At 30.4% G+C, this 19,319-nt stretch overlaps 1 protein-coding gene across 1 annotated transcript; it reads right to left on the minus strand.

The window, feature by feature from the left end:
* Positions 1 to 6,611: 6,611 nt before the first annotated feature.
* Positions 6,612 to 13,698, minus strand: LOC145587586 (cyclic nucleotide-gated ion channel 18-like). Its single transcript, XM_081644317.1, has 6 exons — positions 13,234 to 13,698; positions 11,485 to 11,697; positions 10,418 to 10,725; positions 9,036 to 9,147; positions 7,958 to 8,194; positions 6,612 to 7,379 (listed from the first exon to the last, which is right to left on the minus strand). The coding sequence occupies exons 1-6, from the start codon at positions 13,696 to 13,698 to the stop codon at positions 6,612 to 6,614; spliced, it is 2,103 nt and encodes a 700-aa protein (XP_081500443.1).
* Positions 13,699 to 19,319: the final 5,621 nt, after the last annotated feature.

Below are 19,319 nucleotides of genomic sequence, written 5' to 3' on the forward strand. Positions count from 1 at the left end.
CACTACCAGGCATGGTCCATACCAAGTATTTTTTTTTTGTTTTTGTTTATACTGTTATTATTGATAAATATATTGTTATTACTAATTTTATACTGTTATTTTTTATTCTATGTTGTTATTATTCCAGCGAGATTTTCAATGAAGAAAGAGGGAAAGAGAAAAAAGCGTATTTTTTTATTATACTGTTATTATTAATTTTATACTGTTATTATTGATTTTTATACTATTTTCGTCCCTTGGTATGGACCATACCGGGTAGCGGCCTATCACGCCTCGTAAGTAAGGTGTTTGGAGTACTCCCTCCATTTTTTTTTATTGCATGACTTGGGAATGCACGGAGACACGGAGTTTAAGGAGAGTATTATAATATTGTGAGTGAGTGAATAAATTATTATAGTAAAAGTAAAATGGGGACCATGAAAAAAAAACCCCCCTTGCCGTCCTCTCTCTATTCTTTCTCTCTAAGATTCTTCTAAAAAGTGTTTCATAGGCCGAAAATAGTCAAATTCCGAAAATTTGGCTATTTCTGACCTTTTCCCTTAAGTTTCTTTATGTTTATGTTATTGAATCAATAGATCTACACTCTTTGAAGGTAGTAAGTACTCCTATAGTGGGTTTATTTGAGTGTAGTAAGTGCCCTTATGGTGGGTTTTGTTCTAGTTTTGTTTTTGATTTTTGAGTTTAGTATGGTACAAGTTGTTTTATGCGTAAAGATTTATGTGGGATCAAAGAAGAGGTTAATCATTCGATGTAACACCCTCAAATCTCCCTCTACGAAAATACCAGTAAAATACGTATAATTATACCATAGAGATAGACTTAGTCGTATTACCGCCGCATGATTACGCAAGGCTACCAAACTTATTAAATAAAACTAATACTTTGCAGCGGAAAATTTCAATACTCCTTTATTAATAAACCATAAATAGTAACCATTGTCATGAGCACTCATAAATAAAGACAAGGACCAACATTCTTAATCTAGATGAAAACATTTCTGGGACTCCATATGCTCACATTTTGACTTCACCTGAAATTAGTCAACATTGGTTACCATTAAGGCAAACAAGGGAACCAAAATAAATAAGAAATATGGATTAGCAAAATTTACTAAGTACGATAAGTGCAAGATAACTAAACTCAATTTATTCGCAAACATGATTTCAAACCAATTTTCAATGATTAACCAATAAATTCCAAAACTCATGATTTAAAACTAATTCTCAATATACTTAAATATAATTTCAATAACTCAATAAGAATGATTACTAAAATCAATTATTTCACAACTCAATAAAACAATAATAATGATTCATAAAATCAATTAACTCAATCTCCTCTATAAGTGTGCACTCCCTCCAAGTTAGTCTCCTACTATTTCAAGGTCACTCATGGAAAAAGACTAAGTCATACAAAGTCCATAGTCTTCAATGAATATGCATAGTGGGATTAATAAAATAAACATGCTTGTAAGGCTTTTTAAATAATCAATAAACCTCTTTAACTCATTAATTCCAATAAATATCTCAAACTCCTTTTTAATTAAATTCAACATACTTTTAAAATCAAGTCTTTAAAACATGATAAATAATTTAAATCATTCAAAACATGATATAAAAATAAATACTCCAATTTATTTATTAAAACCAATTAATTAAACATGCTCTATTTCATAAATCATAATTTAATTCAATTAAATTCAATCATCAATAAAATCATATAAACATGTTATTCAAATCATTCACTTTCAAAGGTATCTAGCCACCTAAACATATCTTGATCCTTGCTAGCAAAACCACACAAAAAGAACCTCACGAACCTTGATTGAACACACCCTACAAATAAATATAACCTTAATTAATTTAAGAATTAATAACAAACAATCACAACAATTAAATTAAAAACCCCCAACTATATGTACATAAACCTTTTAAATTATTTTCTCATAAACATCATTAAAAATATGATTTTATTTAATTAAAACTAGTCATAATAATTTTTATAAATCCCTCCTAATAATAATTAATTTAATTAGAGAAGAGAAGAAGAAAAGGTAGAAACCAAAGAAAAAAGAGGAGAAAGGTGGCGGCTGGTGGCTGCCGATGGTGGTGGTGGTCGGCGCAGGTGGCAGCCGGTGGTGGTCGTGTGGCCAGTGGTGGTGGCGCACAAAAGGAGGAGAAAAAGAAAAGAAAAATAAGGAAAAGAGAATTAAGAGAATTTGTGTGAGGTGTTTGCTCATGAATTAACGGGGTATTTATAGGCTAGCATAGGCATGAATTATGGCAGAAAAATGTAGGAAGAATTATGGCAAGAAGAGTTAAGGAATTACTTGGAGAAGTGAATAAAGAAATATGGAAAGTTTTGATATTAAGGTGATTGTGCATAATAAAAATATGGAAGGTGTGTTGTCATGAAAAATAATATGGTAAGGGAGATTACTTGGGGAATAATCAAGGGAGATATAAGGTAGGAGGATCAGATGATCAAATATTTAGGAGATAGAAAAATAGAATTAACGAAAATAAGAGATTTTAAGGAAATAATTAAAAATACAAATTATCAAAATAATTACCCCAAAAAACACCCAAGAGGGCCAAAAATATTGAGCTTCCATAGCACAAATTTTCGGACCATCTTAGTATAATTTAGGAAGCTGTTTTGCTAGTTTTTAGGAATTAAAAATAATTGTGTAAATAATATTTATTGTATAAAAGAATTAATTAATAAACTATCAATTATTCACTTATTAAATTAACCTAGAAAATCATATTTTCCATGCTAGGAAAATCCAAAATTCTTAGCCAATTACTTAGGAATTTTCGGCCCTTTATAATAAATAATAAAATATAATTTTATTTAATTAAAATATCCAAAATATATATAAATAATCCGGTTTTTAAAATCGTATAAATGGATAATAAATCTTATCCAAAATCTAAAAATAATAATTAGGTAATATTTTTGGCTCCAAAATTCAAATAGTAAGTTAATTTACTAAAATACCCTTTTATGAAATAATAATTAATTAATTAGAAAAATACGTATCAAAATACGGGGTATTACATTCGATTACAATCAAATGAATCAGACGAAATTTTTTTTCATGGCTACAACAGATTGATAGATCCCCTCATCGAAAAGGCTGTAAATCATAGCGATATGAAAGAGGGTATGAAGATATACGATTTGCAACAACGATCGTAGCTATGCTGAAAGGATGTTTTTATTTGATTCAATTATCATGTATTTATTAGATTTTTATCTCTTTGTAGATGTCGTATGACTTTTTATTTATGAATCAATCTCTTTAAAAAAAAGGACCATGAAAGAGAAAATATGTGAGAGAGGATAGATATTTTTATTATTTAAGTGGGGACCATGGAAGAGAGAGAGAAATGATAAAATAATTTGAGTGGGGTTTAAAGTAAGAGAGAAAATTAAAAAATATAGTATAAAGTTACCAAATATAGAAGTGATGCATTTAAAAAAAACACCCATAAAAGGAAAGTGATGAAAATAAAAAAAAAATAAAAAAAAAACGGAGGGAGTATTAAAAAATTGTAAAAGAAAGATAGTGGGGTTAGTTTATTGAAAAATAATGAATGTGAGTGAAAAGAAATAATAATAAAAAAAAAAGTAGTAGTGAGTTTGGGTGGGGATCATGAGAAGAGAAAGATATAATTTGAAATGTAGTTTTTTGCCAAGAAAAAAAAAGTGTAACACTTATTAAAACACGAGGGAGTAAATATTCATAGTGATGTAGAGATTTGTAGTGAGATAGAGAGAAATGGCAATTTCGTATTGTTATCCCTGAACCCTTAGTGTTTTGTTACTAAATGAAGTTAGCAATCTAATGGATTAAAGATGGAATATAATAATCTTCATAGATCAAATTGTTGTTGCCTTTGAATTTGTTCCTAATCGTGGTTTCCTTTTGTCATTCCTTTCGTTAATGATTCATGAACAAGTTACAAGTTCCTTAAAAACTTGTTAGCGGCTTTAAGTGTGTCCATATCAATAATGCAATGTCAATTTCACAGATTCATACAATTGTCAAGCACAATCACAGTACACGTGCTAAGGTAGGTTGACGCCTACAATAGTGTGTCAACTAAATATGAACGACTTTATAAGGAAAGTGTGGCAATAAGTTAACAACTAAAATGAGCTTTTCTAATTGCGTGTTTATGTTGTTTGTTAGTCATGGCCTGTTGCTTATTGACTATGCGATGACCCATTTATCACATTTGTGTACATGGTGAACAATTTAGCAGGGTTTGTAGGAGGAGGTTTTTACATGTCATTTCTACATCAATCATGTCAGGATTAAGTGTTGAGAGTTGCTTGTTAAATTATTTCTTCCTAAATTATCTCTTTTAATTATGTTTATTTGGTTTACAAATGATTTAGGAAGGATGTATATTTTATTTTTGGATTATTGTATATTCATTTTGGTTTATTGTAGGACGTGATAGTTCCAATAAGTAATAATAAAATTAGTTTTAATTGGTTTTGGTTTCTTATTTAGTTTGTGAAAGTTAGACTTTTCGTTGTATATCTTTGATAAAAGCCTTAGCCATTATCATGATGGCGGCGATATACTAGTAGTTCTCTTAAAAAAAATTTGGAAGAAGTGTTTTCTTAAAGAAAAGAATTATAAGGGTGTTACATCCTCCCTTTTACATACATCTTTATGGAGTCGACAACAAAGCCTTTATTTCTTCCCTCCAAATCGAAACCTTGGTTCAATGTGGTATTTATTTTACAAAATTTTTGATTAAATCAATTCTTCAACTTATTTAGATTTTTGCTATTTTTTCTCTTGAAAATTGATTTGCATTTTTAAAATCACTTTGGATTCTAGCATAAAGAATTTTACGCTAACAGAACAAGCCAGCAATGATGGCGTTGGTGGAGGTTGTGACGTAAAAAATCTAGGAGCTTATTATGGGATTATTGAAAGGAGAAAGGATCACTAAATCTTGTGGTAGTCGATGGTGATTTGTTTATTATGATTAGTGGAGATGTAAATCATTTTTTGACAACCTCCTCTTTCTTCCGTTTCTCCCTCATCCAAATAAGAGAATGAATTTTTATTCTTCCTTTCCTCCCTCCATTCACCTTTATTCGCTTCCTAATAGCGGTGAAACCAAGGGAGGCGGGAGTGGGTCATGACATCCCCTTGGTTTAGGAGTAGTAAATTATTATGTTAGATGCATCATAACTCATTTGGTTTTAGGTGAGTAACAATGAGATTAATTTTCTAGATCTCAAGTTTGAAAAATTTCCCTTACACTTTTTCATTTTTATATTTTGCAATTTTTTTTTTTTTGTGTGCTAATTTTACTATTTCATATAAAATAATGTTATAGCGCACTACTCTAGGCATTAAATTTCCTTTTTCAAATATTTTCATTATGTAGATTTTTTTTATTTTTTATTTATTGTATATAATACTTGGTTTGGCTCTTTTTGACATTTCATCAATATTATGTTCGTGCACAATCAAGTATTAGTATATATATTAAATTTGGTCCCCCTAATAAAAACTTTTTTAACTCCACCCATGTTTTCTAACTATATTCTTATTTAGACACACAATTATTGATTAGATAATGCCACCAAGTGTGCCAATCCCAATATAATGTTGCAGCAAAAGCATTATGTTTCTCTTGATCATGATATACATGTATTGTATTGCATTGTAATTAGATTTATGAAAATGTTTCACAGTCAAATCAAGATCAATGAGAGCTTAGCTCTCCAAAGACTTTTTAAATATTGATAACAATGGTTCTAATAACCAACATGGTTGTTCAATTTTGTTTTTTTCTTTTTTTTTTTTAAAAAAAAAGCCACCATCTTTTTTCCTTATAAGACAGGTCATTTATAGAGTTCAAAAAAAAAAAAGTTAGTGAGGCTGGAAAGAAAAATAAAAGATAATTTAGAAATGGCAGTAGGCCAAGGGATGATGATCTGAGTTTTCCTTGCAAGTTAAATTGAATCAATACAAGAAGTGGAAGAAGGGGCTAGTAAGCAGGCCAAGGGAGACAGTTGTGGAGAGGATTTCACGATTATTAGATTAAAAAATATTTAGTAAGAATCTAACATAACAATGGTGGTGGTAATGCTTAATGATATTATATATAGATATCCTTGTTCAATGGTGCAGGTGTTATGTTTTATTATTTGGGTAGGTACATCCCAAATAATTTTTTTAACTAATTAATAATTTTAACAACATAATGCTCTTTATGTCAATTTTCAAATGTTTGTTTAGATCATAGCGTATAATATAATAATCTTGATGACTTTGATTCTAGCAATCCATCAAACAATATATTTGGAATAATAAGTTTTTCAAAAAAAATATCTATCACAGTGAAACTAATTTAAAATTTTGATCATCAATCATCTTAAATGCCTTAACCACACACACACCCACACCCACACCCACACACACACACACACACACACACACACACAAAAACTCTCCAAAAAGTGTGCAAATATATGTTCTCAAGAGAACTTAAATCATCTTATTAGATGCTATGTTCATTTTTAAGTAAATTGATGATGATCACTGAATTTTGATAACTATCAACACCTAATTAATTATCATCACCATCTTTAAAAATATCTGGCATATCTGGTTTGAATAGTTTTGGCGTCTTTAAGTCATCATTTGTAGAAGGTTTAACCAATTGACCCTTTTGATGAACCCCTCTCATTGTACTGGCAGCAAATCTAGAAGCAAAAATCGTTGCCCCGAGATGTTGAGCTGTGTCAGAGTTATGTTCAGAGGAAATATTACTATCATCTAGTGCTTTATTATGGTAGTCATTTCTTTGACCATCATCCTCCATACTATAATACATGCTTTCTTGCATATCTAACTCTTTTTCCATTTTTCTTTCCCTATATCTTCTCCATGCAGATTGAATATAGCAAGCCCCCCACATTCTCCATTGATGTGAATGGTATCTAAATGCGTCTTGTAAAGATTTACTATGGAGACGCTTAAATTGTGTGGAGAAAAATCGAAGATCTTCTGCTCCAAGGGCAAAGGCTTCAACTTCACTTAGTGCTTTTACTGTTCTTGTGGAAGAAGGAAGACATAGGTTTGAATTGGGTAGTAATGCCCAAGTTAACAATTCTTCTCCACAAAAATCACCTGGTCTTAATGTGATCGAGTTGAAGAATCCAGACCTTCCACCACCGGTTGTGGAGCTTTCAAGTTGCCCTCTAATGATGAAAAGCATTTCATCTACAGGATCATCTTCTCTGAACATATATGTGCCTTGCGTACTCAAGGTTGCAACAAGACGCTCACAAATAGCATCAAGCAAAAGCTCATCCATTTTTGAGAAAAATGGTACCTATCAAATTCAAAACAATGACATGATATTAAGTATAAAATCTGTGAAAGAAGCGAGGAATAATTCTCATTAACTATTTTAGCAGAATCACATTTATCATTCTTGTCAAATTATACACATGTTAAAAAAATGTTTTAACTAAGAGCCACGCCATTTTAATGTAAACATTAATTTTAATATTTAAACATTAATTTTAATATTTTTTGCTATTTACAAAAGCTTTTATTTGTGAAGATAACTCATATACATTACACAAATTACTAGTTAGAAGGTTAAAGCACAAACTCGTTATGGATTATTTCAAATTAACACTATATTGGTAATGTAAAATCAGGTGATTTTATATGGTTTTAGGTGCATTTAAAATTTTACTTTTATGTGTACACATGAACATAATAGCAAGTGATGTCATTTTTTAAAGGGACATTGCACTTTTTCATGAATAAATTATAAACAAGTCAAAATCCTCATGACACAATACTACTCACATTTAGACAAGTAGTGATTTTTGTACCATGAAAAACTAATATAAAATAATTAATAGTAGGAAAAAGATAAATATACCAAAAAAGACATACACGTCGAACAAGGTTAAGGCATAGATGACGTTGTACTTCACGACGCAAATCCAAAGGAAAAGAGCACAAAATAGAGGCTTCATTAACCCCCCTTGTTGCTAGCCAATTATATTGAACAAATCGATGAACTCGTTGTTGCAATACCGGAGGCAATTGACGATGTCTCATCCACTCTTCAGTGTCTCTTCGTTTTATTCGCCATTCTTCAACACGGACCGTCAATGATTGTAGATATGTCTACAAACAAAATGCAACTTATTGTAAGTATGAAAATTGTGCAGATATGATTCGATCCACTATAACAGTTGTATTTAATTATGTTCTATTTATTATATGTAAAAGAATTAATTTTTGTTTGGATTTATTTACTATAGCTTAACTTTTATTGAATCATTCTCAATCCTTTGAATAATTTCTTTTAGCAATAGCAAATAGAAAATATCATTAAAATTCGATATTAAGGGTGTAGAGGCTAAAATAAAGATAAATCCAGGTTTTTTTTTTGTTTATATCATTAATAATCAATTGTAAGCTAACTAATTTCCTTTTCATTTTTTATTTTAATTTGAAAAATGTTGTATTATCTAAGTTAATTTTATAGTCTAATTTATCATAACTAGTGATATAATTTAAATGCACACTAGGTGAAATTCATACTCATAATTAGGAGACTTAGTCCACGTTGATAAATGATCTTTATGCTTCTATGTTATTTTTAATAAATTTGATTTTAGCTATAAAGATGAAAATATAATGAATGAATTAATAACAAAATTAGAAAATTTATTAACCAAGGATGAAAATAATGGTTATGAATCAAATGATATAAATTTTACAAAGGTAAAATAATTCATTTCTTAGGTAAATATGTTGATTATTGTCTAACATTTAGAATGTTCCCCTTCTTAAATTTGACCCTTTTATTCTTATTCTTTTAGCAAGATAATGAAAATCAGTAGTATCTTATAACATATATTTTAAGCTAAAAATATGTTGCTTTCAAAAGATATTTAGGTTATAAATATGCATTGGAAATCATTAAAAAGAAACTTGATAAAAATAAGATAGGCATCAAAACCTGCATATTTCCAATTAAGAGGCAGAACAAAAATAATCCCCCAATAAAAACACATATCGCAAAAAATGTTTCCCCAATAAAGGTGGTTGTGTCTAGATTTTGCCCGTAAGAACTGCAAGAGAACAATTGTTAGTGAGATTTGTAGGGACAACAATTTCTATGGATATGTAAAAATATTCGATTTATTACATACAAATATAATAGATAAGATATTAGGATTAATTTGGTGGATTATTGTTGAGGTATAGTCTTCCAATATAGAACATGTGGTGTCCCATGTTGATTTAAAAAAAAAAAAAAAAGAAGAAGAAGAGAAAGAAAAATACATTATAAGGTTAAAAGGGCCACTCCTATTGTCACATGAATATGTGATTTTGAAATGGAAACCTCCTATGACCTTGTAAAGTAGACTCTCTCTCTCTCTTCCCCTCGATACAAGGTGATTAAGTCTTATAACATGAAATCAAAGTTAGGCCCACGATGAGATACTTTAACATGTATAAAATACTTTGGACCAAATTGAATTAGAATCTTGTGTGGGGGAGGTCCCATGAAATATCACACATGGTTGTATTAAAGGGATCTCAAATGTATAAGCTTCCCACATGATACAAAGTGAGAGTTCCACATTGATTAAAAAAAAGAAAGAGTTTAACACTTTATTAGGGTAAGAGCTACTCTTCATGTTGTTATTGATTTTGGGATGAAACCTCTTTTAACCTTTAGATTTTACATTAATCGTGCAAATTATTCATTTCTTAAAAACCTTCTTAATTAATTTTCATGATATCTAATGCACATCTTTAGCTATTAATACCTTTGATTACAAATATAGTGGTATGAAAACTAAAATATTGAATATACTTTAGGTATGATGTTATTTTTCATATACTTATTATAAGGATTATTCAACAATCAAATATTGGATCGAAGACCAAAAAATCAAATCTTGAAACTCGAAGATTGGACCGAAATTACTAAGATCGAACTCATACTTGATTGGAAACATCATTCCAAACTTGAATCAGGCTGATTTAAGAATTTTTTCATATTTAAAAATACTTTTGTATGATATGTAAAAATAAGGAAAAAATGTATGAAAGAAAAACAATAGCCTAATACCTTTGTTTGAAAGTCTAATATAAAATAACTTAAAAAATTATAATAATCATAACATATTGAATGTAAAAGTTAAACGTTCTACAGGTTTATTTGCATATATAATTTAAAACAATAAGAAATTATTGCAACTATTATATATGTCAATTTTGTTATAGGAGATGGTGCAACCAAAATTGAAACGACAAAAGTATATTAGTTAAACAATGATAGAGAATAGGAATTTCTCAATAATAAAGTTGTATAATCATTTAACCACATACCTTAAATTCTTGAGCCCAAACCATAGGCAATATAGATATTTCCTAACAAAATTTGAGGAGCCAACTCCACTGGTAAAAGCTTCCGCAAACGTTCCAAATTTGAAAGAGGCGTCATCATTTCTTGGGTCACAATTAATGACCAAATTAGTGTTATTATACCAATATTGTCTATCAACATCTGGAACAGTTGAACAATCTAGATATTTAGGTAAGCATGCAGGAAATCTTTTTTTCTCTTCATTACATTGTGCTCTCCAACATGAGTATTGTCTGCTTATTGCTGTTGTATACCATATAGATCCCAAAACCTGCACTATCAATTATACTAACAATCAGCTGGATTTTGTAATTAATATTCCCTTCGTCTCATAATATATAGTGTTTACATCTTTTTTTTTGTTTGTTGTCCATGGTTATACTTCCTCCGTTCTTTTTTACTTGACCCTCTTTGACTTTTACACAATTCACTTTGACTATCTCTTATGAATTGTGTTTATGGAAAAATATATTCATGTGAGATCTTGTTGAATCGTCTCATTAAGTATTATCATAGTATATAACTTTTATACTTTTTTTTTTACTTATGGAGAATTAGAGTTATTGATGGTTAAAGTTTTGCATTGACAAGCATGATAAATTAAACAGGTCAAGTAAAAAGAACATAAAAAGAACATTACATTTCTAGTTTAGGAAATGTTCTCACTAATGTGTTTAATTGACTAACACATTCTCTTAACAAATACATAAATTACTTAAATAAATTCTACACATATATGAAGTACAGTTCATAACACAATCCTAATCAATTTTTTTTTTTGAACTTTCCCGATAAGCAAAAGTTATAGGCACGATTGTACCATAGACTTGGTACAACCAAATACACAATTAGAAATTTTCCTATCTATCCTTTAAATAGAAAATTCAAATATCTCATCACTATCTTATATCACATTTATGTGTCTATAAAAAGTGTAAAAAACTATTTTTAAAAGAATGGGATAAGTATTTACTAGTACAATTAAGGGAGAAGTACGAAGTATGATAAATATTTAGTTGATCATGCTTACATGACTAGCTAGCATGTAGAGAAGAAGATTATAAGCTGCTCCTGACCAAGCAGTCTTGACAACAACTCCCGTAGTTTTGATGATTCGCTTATTTAATGGGAACATTAGAAAAAACCTAGGAATATATTGAAATAAGACAATTAGTGAGAGAGTATAATTTGTTTGATCTGCTTTTGTTCTCTTCATTTTTGGTATGATGAACCAATTCATTATCTGCATTCACAAATAAAATCATCAATTGACATTGAGGGAAATTTTGATTAAAAAAAAAAAAAAAAAAACCAGACAAGCATATAGAGAATTAAATTAAATATGCATTTGACTCTTAATATTTGCTAGTAAATGCCCAGACATGCCTTTGAAAACTATATATAATCAATTATTCACCGAATATAATCAAAAAGACAAATTTATCTATATTATTAGAAACTATAATTTGTGAAACTATATGTATTCTTATTAATCAACAGCAATAACCACACAATCATAATATAAAGATAAGTGTTAATGTTAAATTACATTAATAGTTCTTTAATTATTTAGCTTATTTAGCATGTTCTTGTATTTTTTTTTTATTAATAATTTAGTTATAAATAAGGTTAAGAGTTCAAAGTTTGTAAAAGTCAAAGCTCAAAATGCCATGTAACATCTAATCAATCTTTGTACACTAAGAGATGGAACTCAATACAGCTCCAAACCTATTATATGGAAAAAAATGACCTCCTTCGTGTAAATGCCAATGATATCAATATTTAATAAACTCATCATACTAAAGTTGTTTGCTTGATGAACAAGTGTCGCTAGTAATAAAAACATACATGATATAAATCACTCTTAGATTTGCAAAAAATAACTTATGTGAAAATCTATCAAATGTTTATCAAAACTCTTATATATATATATATATATATATATATATATATATATATACACACACATATAGCCACTTACATAGTTTCGCCCATATTATTCAATAAACTTATTATGGAAGACACTTATTATTATTTTTATTTTTGTTTCTATAGCTAGTTCTCTGTGTAGATAGAATTCGAATTCATGTCACTTTGGTTTGAAAAAAATCATATTATAAAGGTACATTTTATATCATTTTCAATTTTTAGTTTTTGATTTGTAATTGTGAAACTCATATAATTTATATTGAACAATGAACCTAATATTATTTTTACCTATAAAAATCATGTTGGATTTGAAAAATAACAACTAGAAACTAAAAACTACTATTTATATATCCCAAAAATTGAAAACAAAAAGTGATGATATATAAGCTATTAACTATTGCTAATGTTCTTATTTGTTGGTGGGAGGGAGTTCTCAAGTATGTCTTAAGGTCTCCAAAATGGTTGAAACAACTTTGCCTTTAAAATTGACATTTATTTTTCATATATGTTATATGTTATGCAACTATTTTCAATAATTACACACAAATCATGATTGAAAACACTTCATGGGATATGAATTGATTATAAAGATTGTAGTTTAAAAATTATATTACATCATTTTTTTCTTTCTAAATCTATATTTAAATTTTATAAAAAACCACAAGATCGATTTCTTACATAACTTGAAATAGCACAGCTCCCTAAATAACAACTTAAGTTGTTAGGATATTTTTGTCAAAAAAATGATAGCAATCATTAAAAATACTTTTATAGGGATACGTATAAAAATTTTAATTTTTATTGACACATATAGAAGATAATACATGTTTAAGGCTACTAATAACATTACCTGAGGAAGAGGTAAAGAAGCAGCAAAATCAATGACAAAATCAGACTTGAGATATTTCCATGCGATCTCATTAGGATCCATTACCAACTCCTCCCTTCCAAAAACCCTTGACCTTGGAGAAATGAAACCAGTACGGAATTTTATTGCAATGTGAAGGACATAGAAAAGGTCAGCAAGGGTACGAAACACGGTAACAGATGCAAGGAGGGAAGTGTCGGAGGAGAGACATGCGTGATCGGAACCAACTGATGGGAGAAAGAAATAAAGAGGATCGATAAATAGTGCAATGACACAAGTAAGGAGGAAAATATAATTCCATTGTGTTACAATGTATGAGTTTGGGTCTAGGACTTGGTATCTCCATAATAGATGATAGTGGAGTTTTTGGTCATCTAAGGAGGAGGAGGCGGTTGCTATTGGGTGTGAGAGCCGACGAAGCCCACGAGTTGAAAGGATTTTGTTCATGAAGGAACGGAAAAATATAGAGAAGAAAGGGTAGGAAAAAAACATTCATGCACAAGGAAACAAGCAAAGATTATATTTAAGATTTTAAATTTTGATGCAACAATAATGTAGAATAAAAAACAGTATTATTAGTTTATAAAAAAAAAAAGACAAATAAAGAAACAAGATAAACTTTATTTACAATAGATTTGAGAAATTTATGAAGCTCTCTATATTGTACCCTTAATAATGATCAGTAGACTATAATCAAAATAAATGGATGATTTGTAATGTAAATTGGATTTTTTTTTTTTTAGAATTTAAATTTTATAATATGTGGGTGTGTGTAGGCAAAGATTGAGAGATAGAAATAGCTAGAGAGAAATTACATCCTTTTTGTGTACAGAGAAAAACTAGGATAAGAATCTCAAAATAAAAAAGGTAGTTAGTATATTTGACTTTATTGTAGAACTTTGAATAACATTTTAATTATTAAGATCTAATAAAAATTGAATTATCACTTTTTTGTTAATATATTATATCTTTTTATTTTCACATTCCATTTTACTTGATGGTTTATTGTATATATGAGGCTTTTAGAAAATTTAATACAAAACTAGAACACTATAACTAATATATAGGAAATGTGGATGTTATCTAGATTAGTCGATGGACTAAAGTGTTGGGAATAATACATACCTAATATATTAGATACTGTCTACATCTGCCATTTAATTATTGATCGCTTTACCTAAAAAAAAAATTAAATAATCATATAAGAGTTGATACGCAAACATGAATTAATATAAAGGATATCATATAAATCTTAAATTTCTGTTGGATCATATTTTATTTTTACACAATATAAAAAAAAAAAAAAAAGAAAGAAAAAAACAAATTGTTGTTGTGAAATAAGGGGAAAGGTGAGAGATTGAGAGAGAATTAATCTATATATTTTATTCCATATGATAAGATATATATATATATATATATACATACAATATAATTAGGGTTTAATTGGATAAGAATATAAACTCTAGATCTAGATTGTTCCGGAATGATACCAGGGAGGATAATGGATATCCACAAATATTTCATAACATACTCCCCCTTGGATGTCCATTATCGAAGACTGTGACTCATTAAAACCTTATTAGGAAAAACCCTGTGGGATAAAAACCTAATGAAGGAAAAAGAGTACAACATTCTTCGTAATACGCTCGAAATGTTGCCTCGTTAAAAACCTTACCAGGAAAACCCAATATGGGACAAAAACCATGGTTAAGGGAAAAAGAGTGCAACGCGTAATTTCTCCCCCTGATGAATACATAACTTGAGGTCTTCTAATGCGATGAATCCAATATAGTTGAGAGTCTTCTCACATGACGCAAAATAGTATCATTCCTTGGTTTTCGGTCCTCCCAAATCTTCAAATCTTTACGCGAACAAGTGAGTCTTCATATGACCAAACCTATAACAATTATACATGTGTTTGTCCACATTATTTCATTTGAAATATCTGTTTAAAGTTGTCTTAATCATTATACTTACGCCTTCTTCTGGAGGCCGTGAATAATAGAAATTGATGATTATTATTATTTGATTAAACATTCCTTAATAATAATATGGCAACACATTATATTATTAATGTTGATTTTTCAATCTTGTATGAAATAATAATATAACACAAGTAATTAATTATATACATTGATCATGGTTCTTCTGGACCATGATAAAACAGTCTCACGCATAAGTATCTTGTTGATTCTTTAGAATATTTATAACACGATAGTTCTCTTTCATATACAAATTCTCATTACTAACACTTATATGCTCAAACTTCAAGTTGAGATGTCAATGATTTAGTCACATAGACTAAAATTTTAATAATAATTACAGTATTCAAAATATAAATTTTATAGGGCTGGATATATAAATGCGTCGTACTTAAGTTCTTCAGGAACTCTTCTTCTTACATGATTCATAACATGCAATTAAATCGGCGTCATCAATAATTTCATCACAATTATAAGCCCATTGGAATATAAATATCTCTTTCTTATTTTCCATCAAAGTTGTAAATATGTCTTACTATACTTTGAATGAACATTGACATACACCGCAATTATTGTATAGAAAGTAATGCATGCAATATAAGATATAGAAAATATGATAACATATTAAACAAATTATACAATAAGTAATGCATCTAACAACTTCGAACATATGCAATGAATAATCCAGTAACCTATGACTCACACATGCATACTGACAGGGTAAAGTCGTATCCCCTAATCAAAAGTAAATACCTAAGTCCTATAACTAAAGTAGATAGGGAAGTAGGGTCGAACTCCACAGGGAAACAAGTCTTTCTACTCCTAATTAATTATTATAATCTAAATTATCTAAGTAACCAATATTTTTGGGAATAAATTCTATACTACGAAGAGTAAGATCGAAAGAAATAAAGTAGGGGAAAAATCAAATATTAAAAGACCTAGGGCATAGGTTCACTAATAAACAATATTCCAGGGAAAATCATAATAAGCAATCATCAAGTATTGATCAATCAGATTATAAACGGCTTTCGCTACGTATTATAATCACAGAGTTAATTTACCGGTATTAAATCTCATCTGTCGAATCTCGACTTAACCATTTATAAATTAGTCCGCCTATTGAAACTAAGCCTAAACATCAATTCTCATCTGTCGAATCTCGAATTAATATTACTAAACTCATACAATTAAATCTGGCCAAACCTAATTGCATAGCATTAAATCAATCAATAGGAAATTAATCAAGCATTGATAATTAACAATCACAAAATTACCCCTTCATATCATTTATTAGATCCCCATAAACCCTAGAAATAAAACTACTCAAGCATCATCATAACCAAACTGATCAAATGAATAAAGCAAAGCATAATCAAATAAGTAAATAAAATAGCTGAAATTAAAAGAGAAAAAATTGTTACCAAAAGAAATCTGGATTAATGAAAGTAATTAAGGACAAAAGTTGAGAGAGAATTTAAGAGAGAGAAATATCCTAAGTAGAGAGAGAAAATATAAAAGAAGAAAAAAAAATCCTCTCCAAATTACGTACATAATTCGTACCTAAAACATCCCTCAAAACAAAAATTAAAAACTAATCTAATCAGCTCTGAGAAAAACACGCGCCCAATCGGGCGAAGGGCCGCCCGATCGGGCCCGCCTTTTTTGCCTTGCCCGCTGCTGGTATGCCGCGCCCGATCGAGCTTACGCTCACCCGATCGGGCGCGTCTCTCCCTTGAGGGTCTTTATGCGCGCAGCCGCCCGATCGGGCGTATGATTGCCCGATCGGGCCCGGCTTTCTTCTTCGAGGCTTGGATTTCTATTGGGCTAAATTCCTCGGCCCAATCTAAGTTTCCTCATCGGGTCTTGATTAATCGATCCAATAGCCTCGGTGTCTCATACCGAGCCCTTAATCATCGGCTCTTACCGATCCTGGGCTTCAAGAGTGGCCGTGTCCTTCTAGCCTCCGTAGTTGATCCATAAAAATCCGGGAAAATGCTCCAAAAGTGCAATTTCCTGTAAAATACAACTAAAACTACGCAAATACTAGAAAACACAAATTAGTAATAAAAGTGGCTCTAAAAAGCCAAAAACACCACTAATTATGACCGTGGGACAGGGGTAAAACACTATATAAATTGGATATATCAAACTCCCCCAAGCCAAACCTTTGCTTGTCCCTAAGCAAAGAGCTCATCAATGAACATATAAAACATGCCTCATCCCAATAAACAAAATCAAGCACAAACGATTCAAGATAAATCTAAGGAACATGCTTCAATGTCAATCAATCTCATACATCTAATTATCATTCATCCCCCAACAATTGTCAAATAGAGCAAACCACAAGAGCATATAGAATTCAAGACTAGTGCTCACACACTCAACTCTCATTTATGTGGCGAGTAAAAGATGTACTCGATCGCTCTCCATCCCAACCCCTTTAATGTGAACAATGCACACCCATCTCACACTCTCGTGTGTTTAAAACAATGAACACTCAACCTACTAGTCGACTCGAAATATGTCAAATCATAACTTGCATTGAAAAACAACACTTTCACATTCACACAACTCTATGCACAAAGGTCGGAAGGTCTTTAAAGCTTGTAATGTAAGGCTAGGGTAAAGGGTAGGATAAATTTGGGAATATGTGAGAGAAAAGCTATGCATTAAGGGAGCCAAATCCTAATCAACCCATGATCAAAATAAATGATGATCATACATCTCCAACAACATAACTAACTCCAACAAGAATCCACCAAATACAACTCTAAACAATATAAACAATCCCAACACCTACAGTTTCACTCATAAAAATATGATAATGTAGAACTTAAGTGAAATACAAACTTTGGATCATTCTTTTTTTTTTCTTTCTTTTCAAACTTGAATTTTTTTTCCTTTTTTTTTTCTTCTTGAACAACCTTCAAATAGAACATTTGAACATTAAAATTTTTTCCTTTTGCTCTTTTTTTTTTTCTTTTTAACTCATATTGGAAATTTCAACTTTGTAACACAACATATCAATATTTTTCCAATCATAAAATCAAAGAACAATCACTCTTCTTTTATTCCCACATTGTGCAAATAATGTGCACATCACAACTCCCTCACCTCTCCAACTAATAGCTCCCCCAAGCCAAGCTTGGGACTAGTAACCAATGGGGCTCATATAGGCTTGTAATGTGGCTAAATAAACAATAAAACGGCACAAGCAACAACATGGGTAACAAGAAGGGAACAAATGTATCTAATATCGTCTGAAGGCTTCCTAAGAAAACATATGCCTTCGTCTTCTTCAATGTGCATAATATTGAGCTATATAGACATTACTAATAGTTGCAAACCAATACTCAAATTCATTGACATACCAGGAACTATGGAACTATCACACATTCCTAACCAAATCAACTAGTCAAGCACTATATTCACAAATAGTTGGCAAAATTGACGCATGTTTAGGAATCCAAACAATTAAACTTCAAATTATGATCAACAAATTCACAAAGCTCGTTATCATATACCAAGAACCAAAACAATATTTTCTAAATATGGGACATAGGGAAGCATGAATTACAATTCATTGAAACGTATTTTTGGATTTTTTTTTTATTTTTCAATTTTTTTTTTCATAAGGGAAAGCAATAAAAACTACACTAGGAAAGCAATAAATAGAGAAGAGAGAAAGAAAATTACCATATATACAAGAAATCTCCCCCCCCCCCCCCCAAGCCAAATCAAGCAATGCCCTCATTGACTTGGGAGGGTAGCTGGGAGAAGCTACTCCACATCGTCATCCATCCTCTCATATCCTCCTCCATAGCTTGAGCCGGCACCACCCTGGCTCGGTCCAGCACCACCATAACCCGAACCACCTGCAAAGTAGTTAGGGTTCACATTCCCCCCTATACCCCCAAAAGGAGCGTCACCCCCATATCCATGGACTGAAGAGTAATCCACATAAGTACCATACGCACCGGGGTGAGAATACCCTCCTTGGGGGTATTGGAACCAATCGGGAACTAATGCCTTGGGGGGAATAGCCCCTCGGTGTGCATAATCATCGTACATGGGATATAGACC

This window comes from Chenopodium album, chromosome 17 (genome assembly GCF_948465745.1).
Source record: "Chenopodium album chromosome 17, dcCheAlbu1.1, whole genome shotgun sequence".
In the NCBI taxonomy this organism is placed as follows: Eukaryota; Viridiplantae; Streptophyta; class Magnoliopsida; order Caryophyllales; family Amaranthaceae; genus Chenopodium; species Chenopodium album.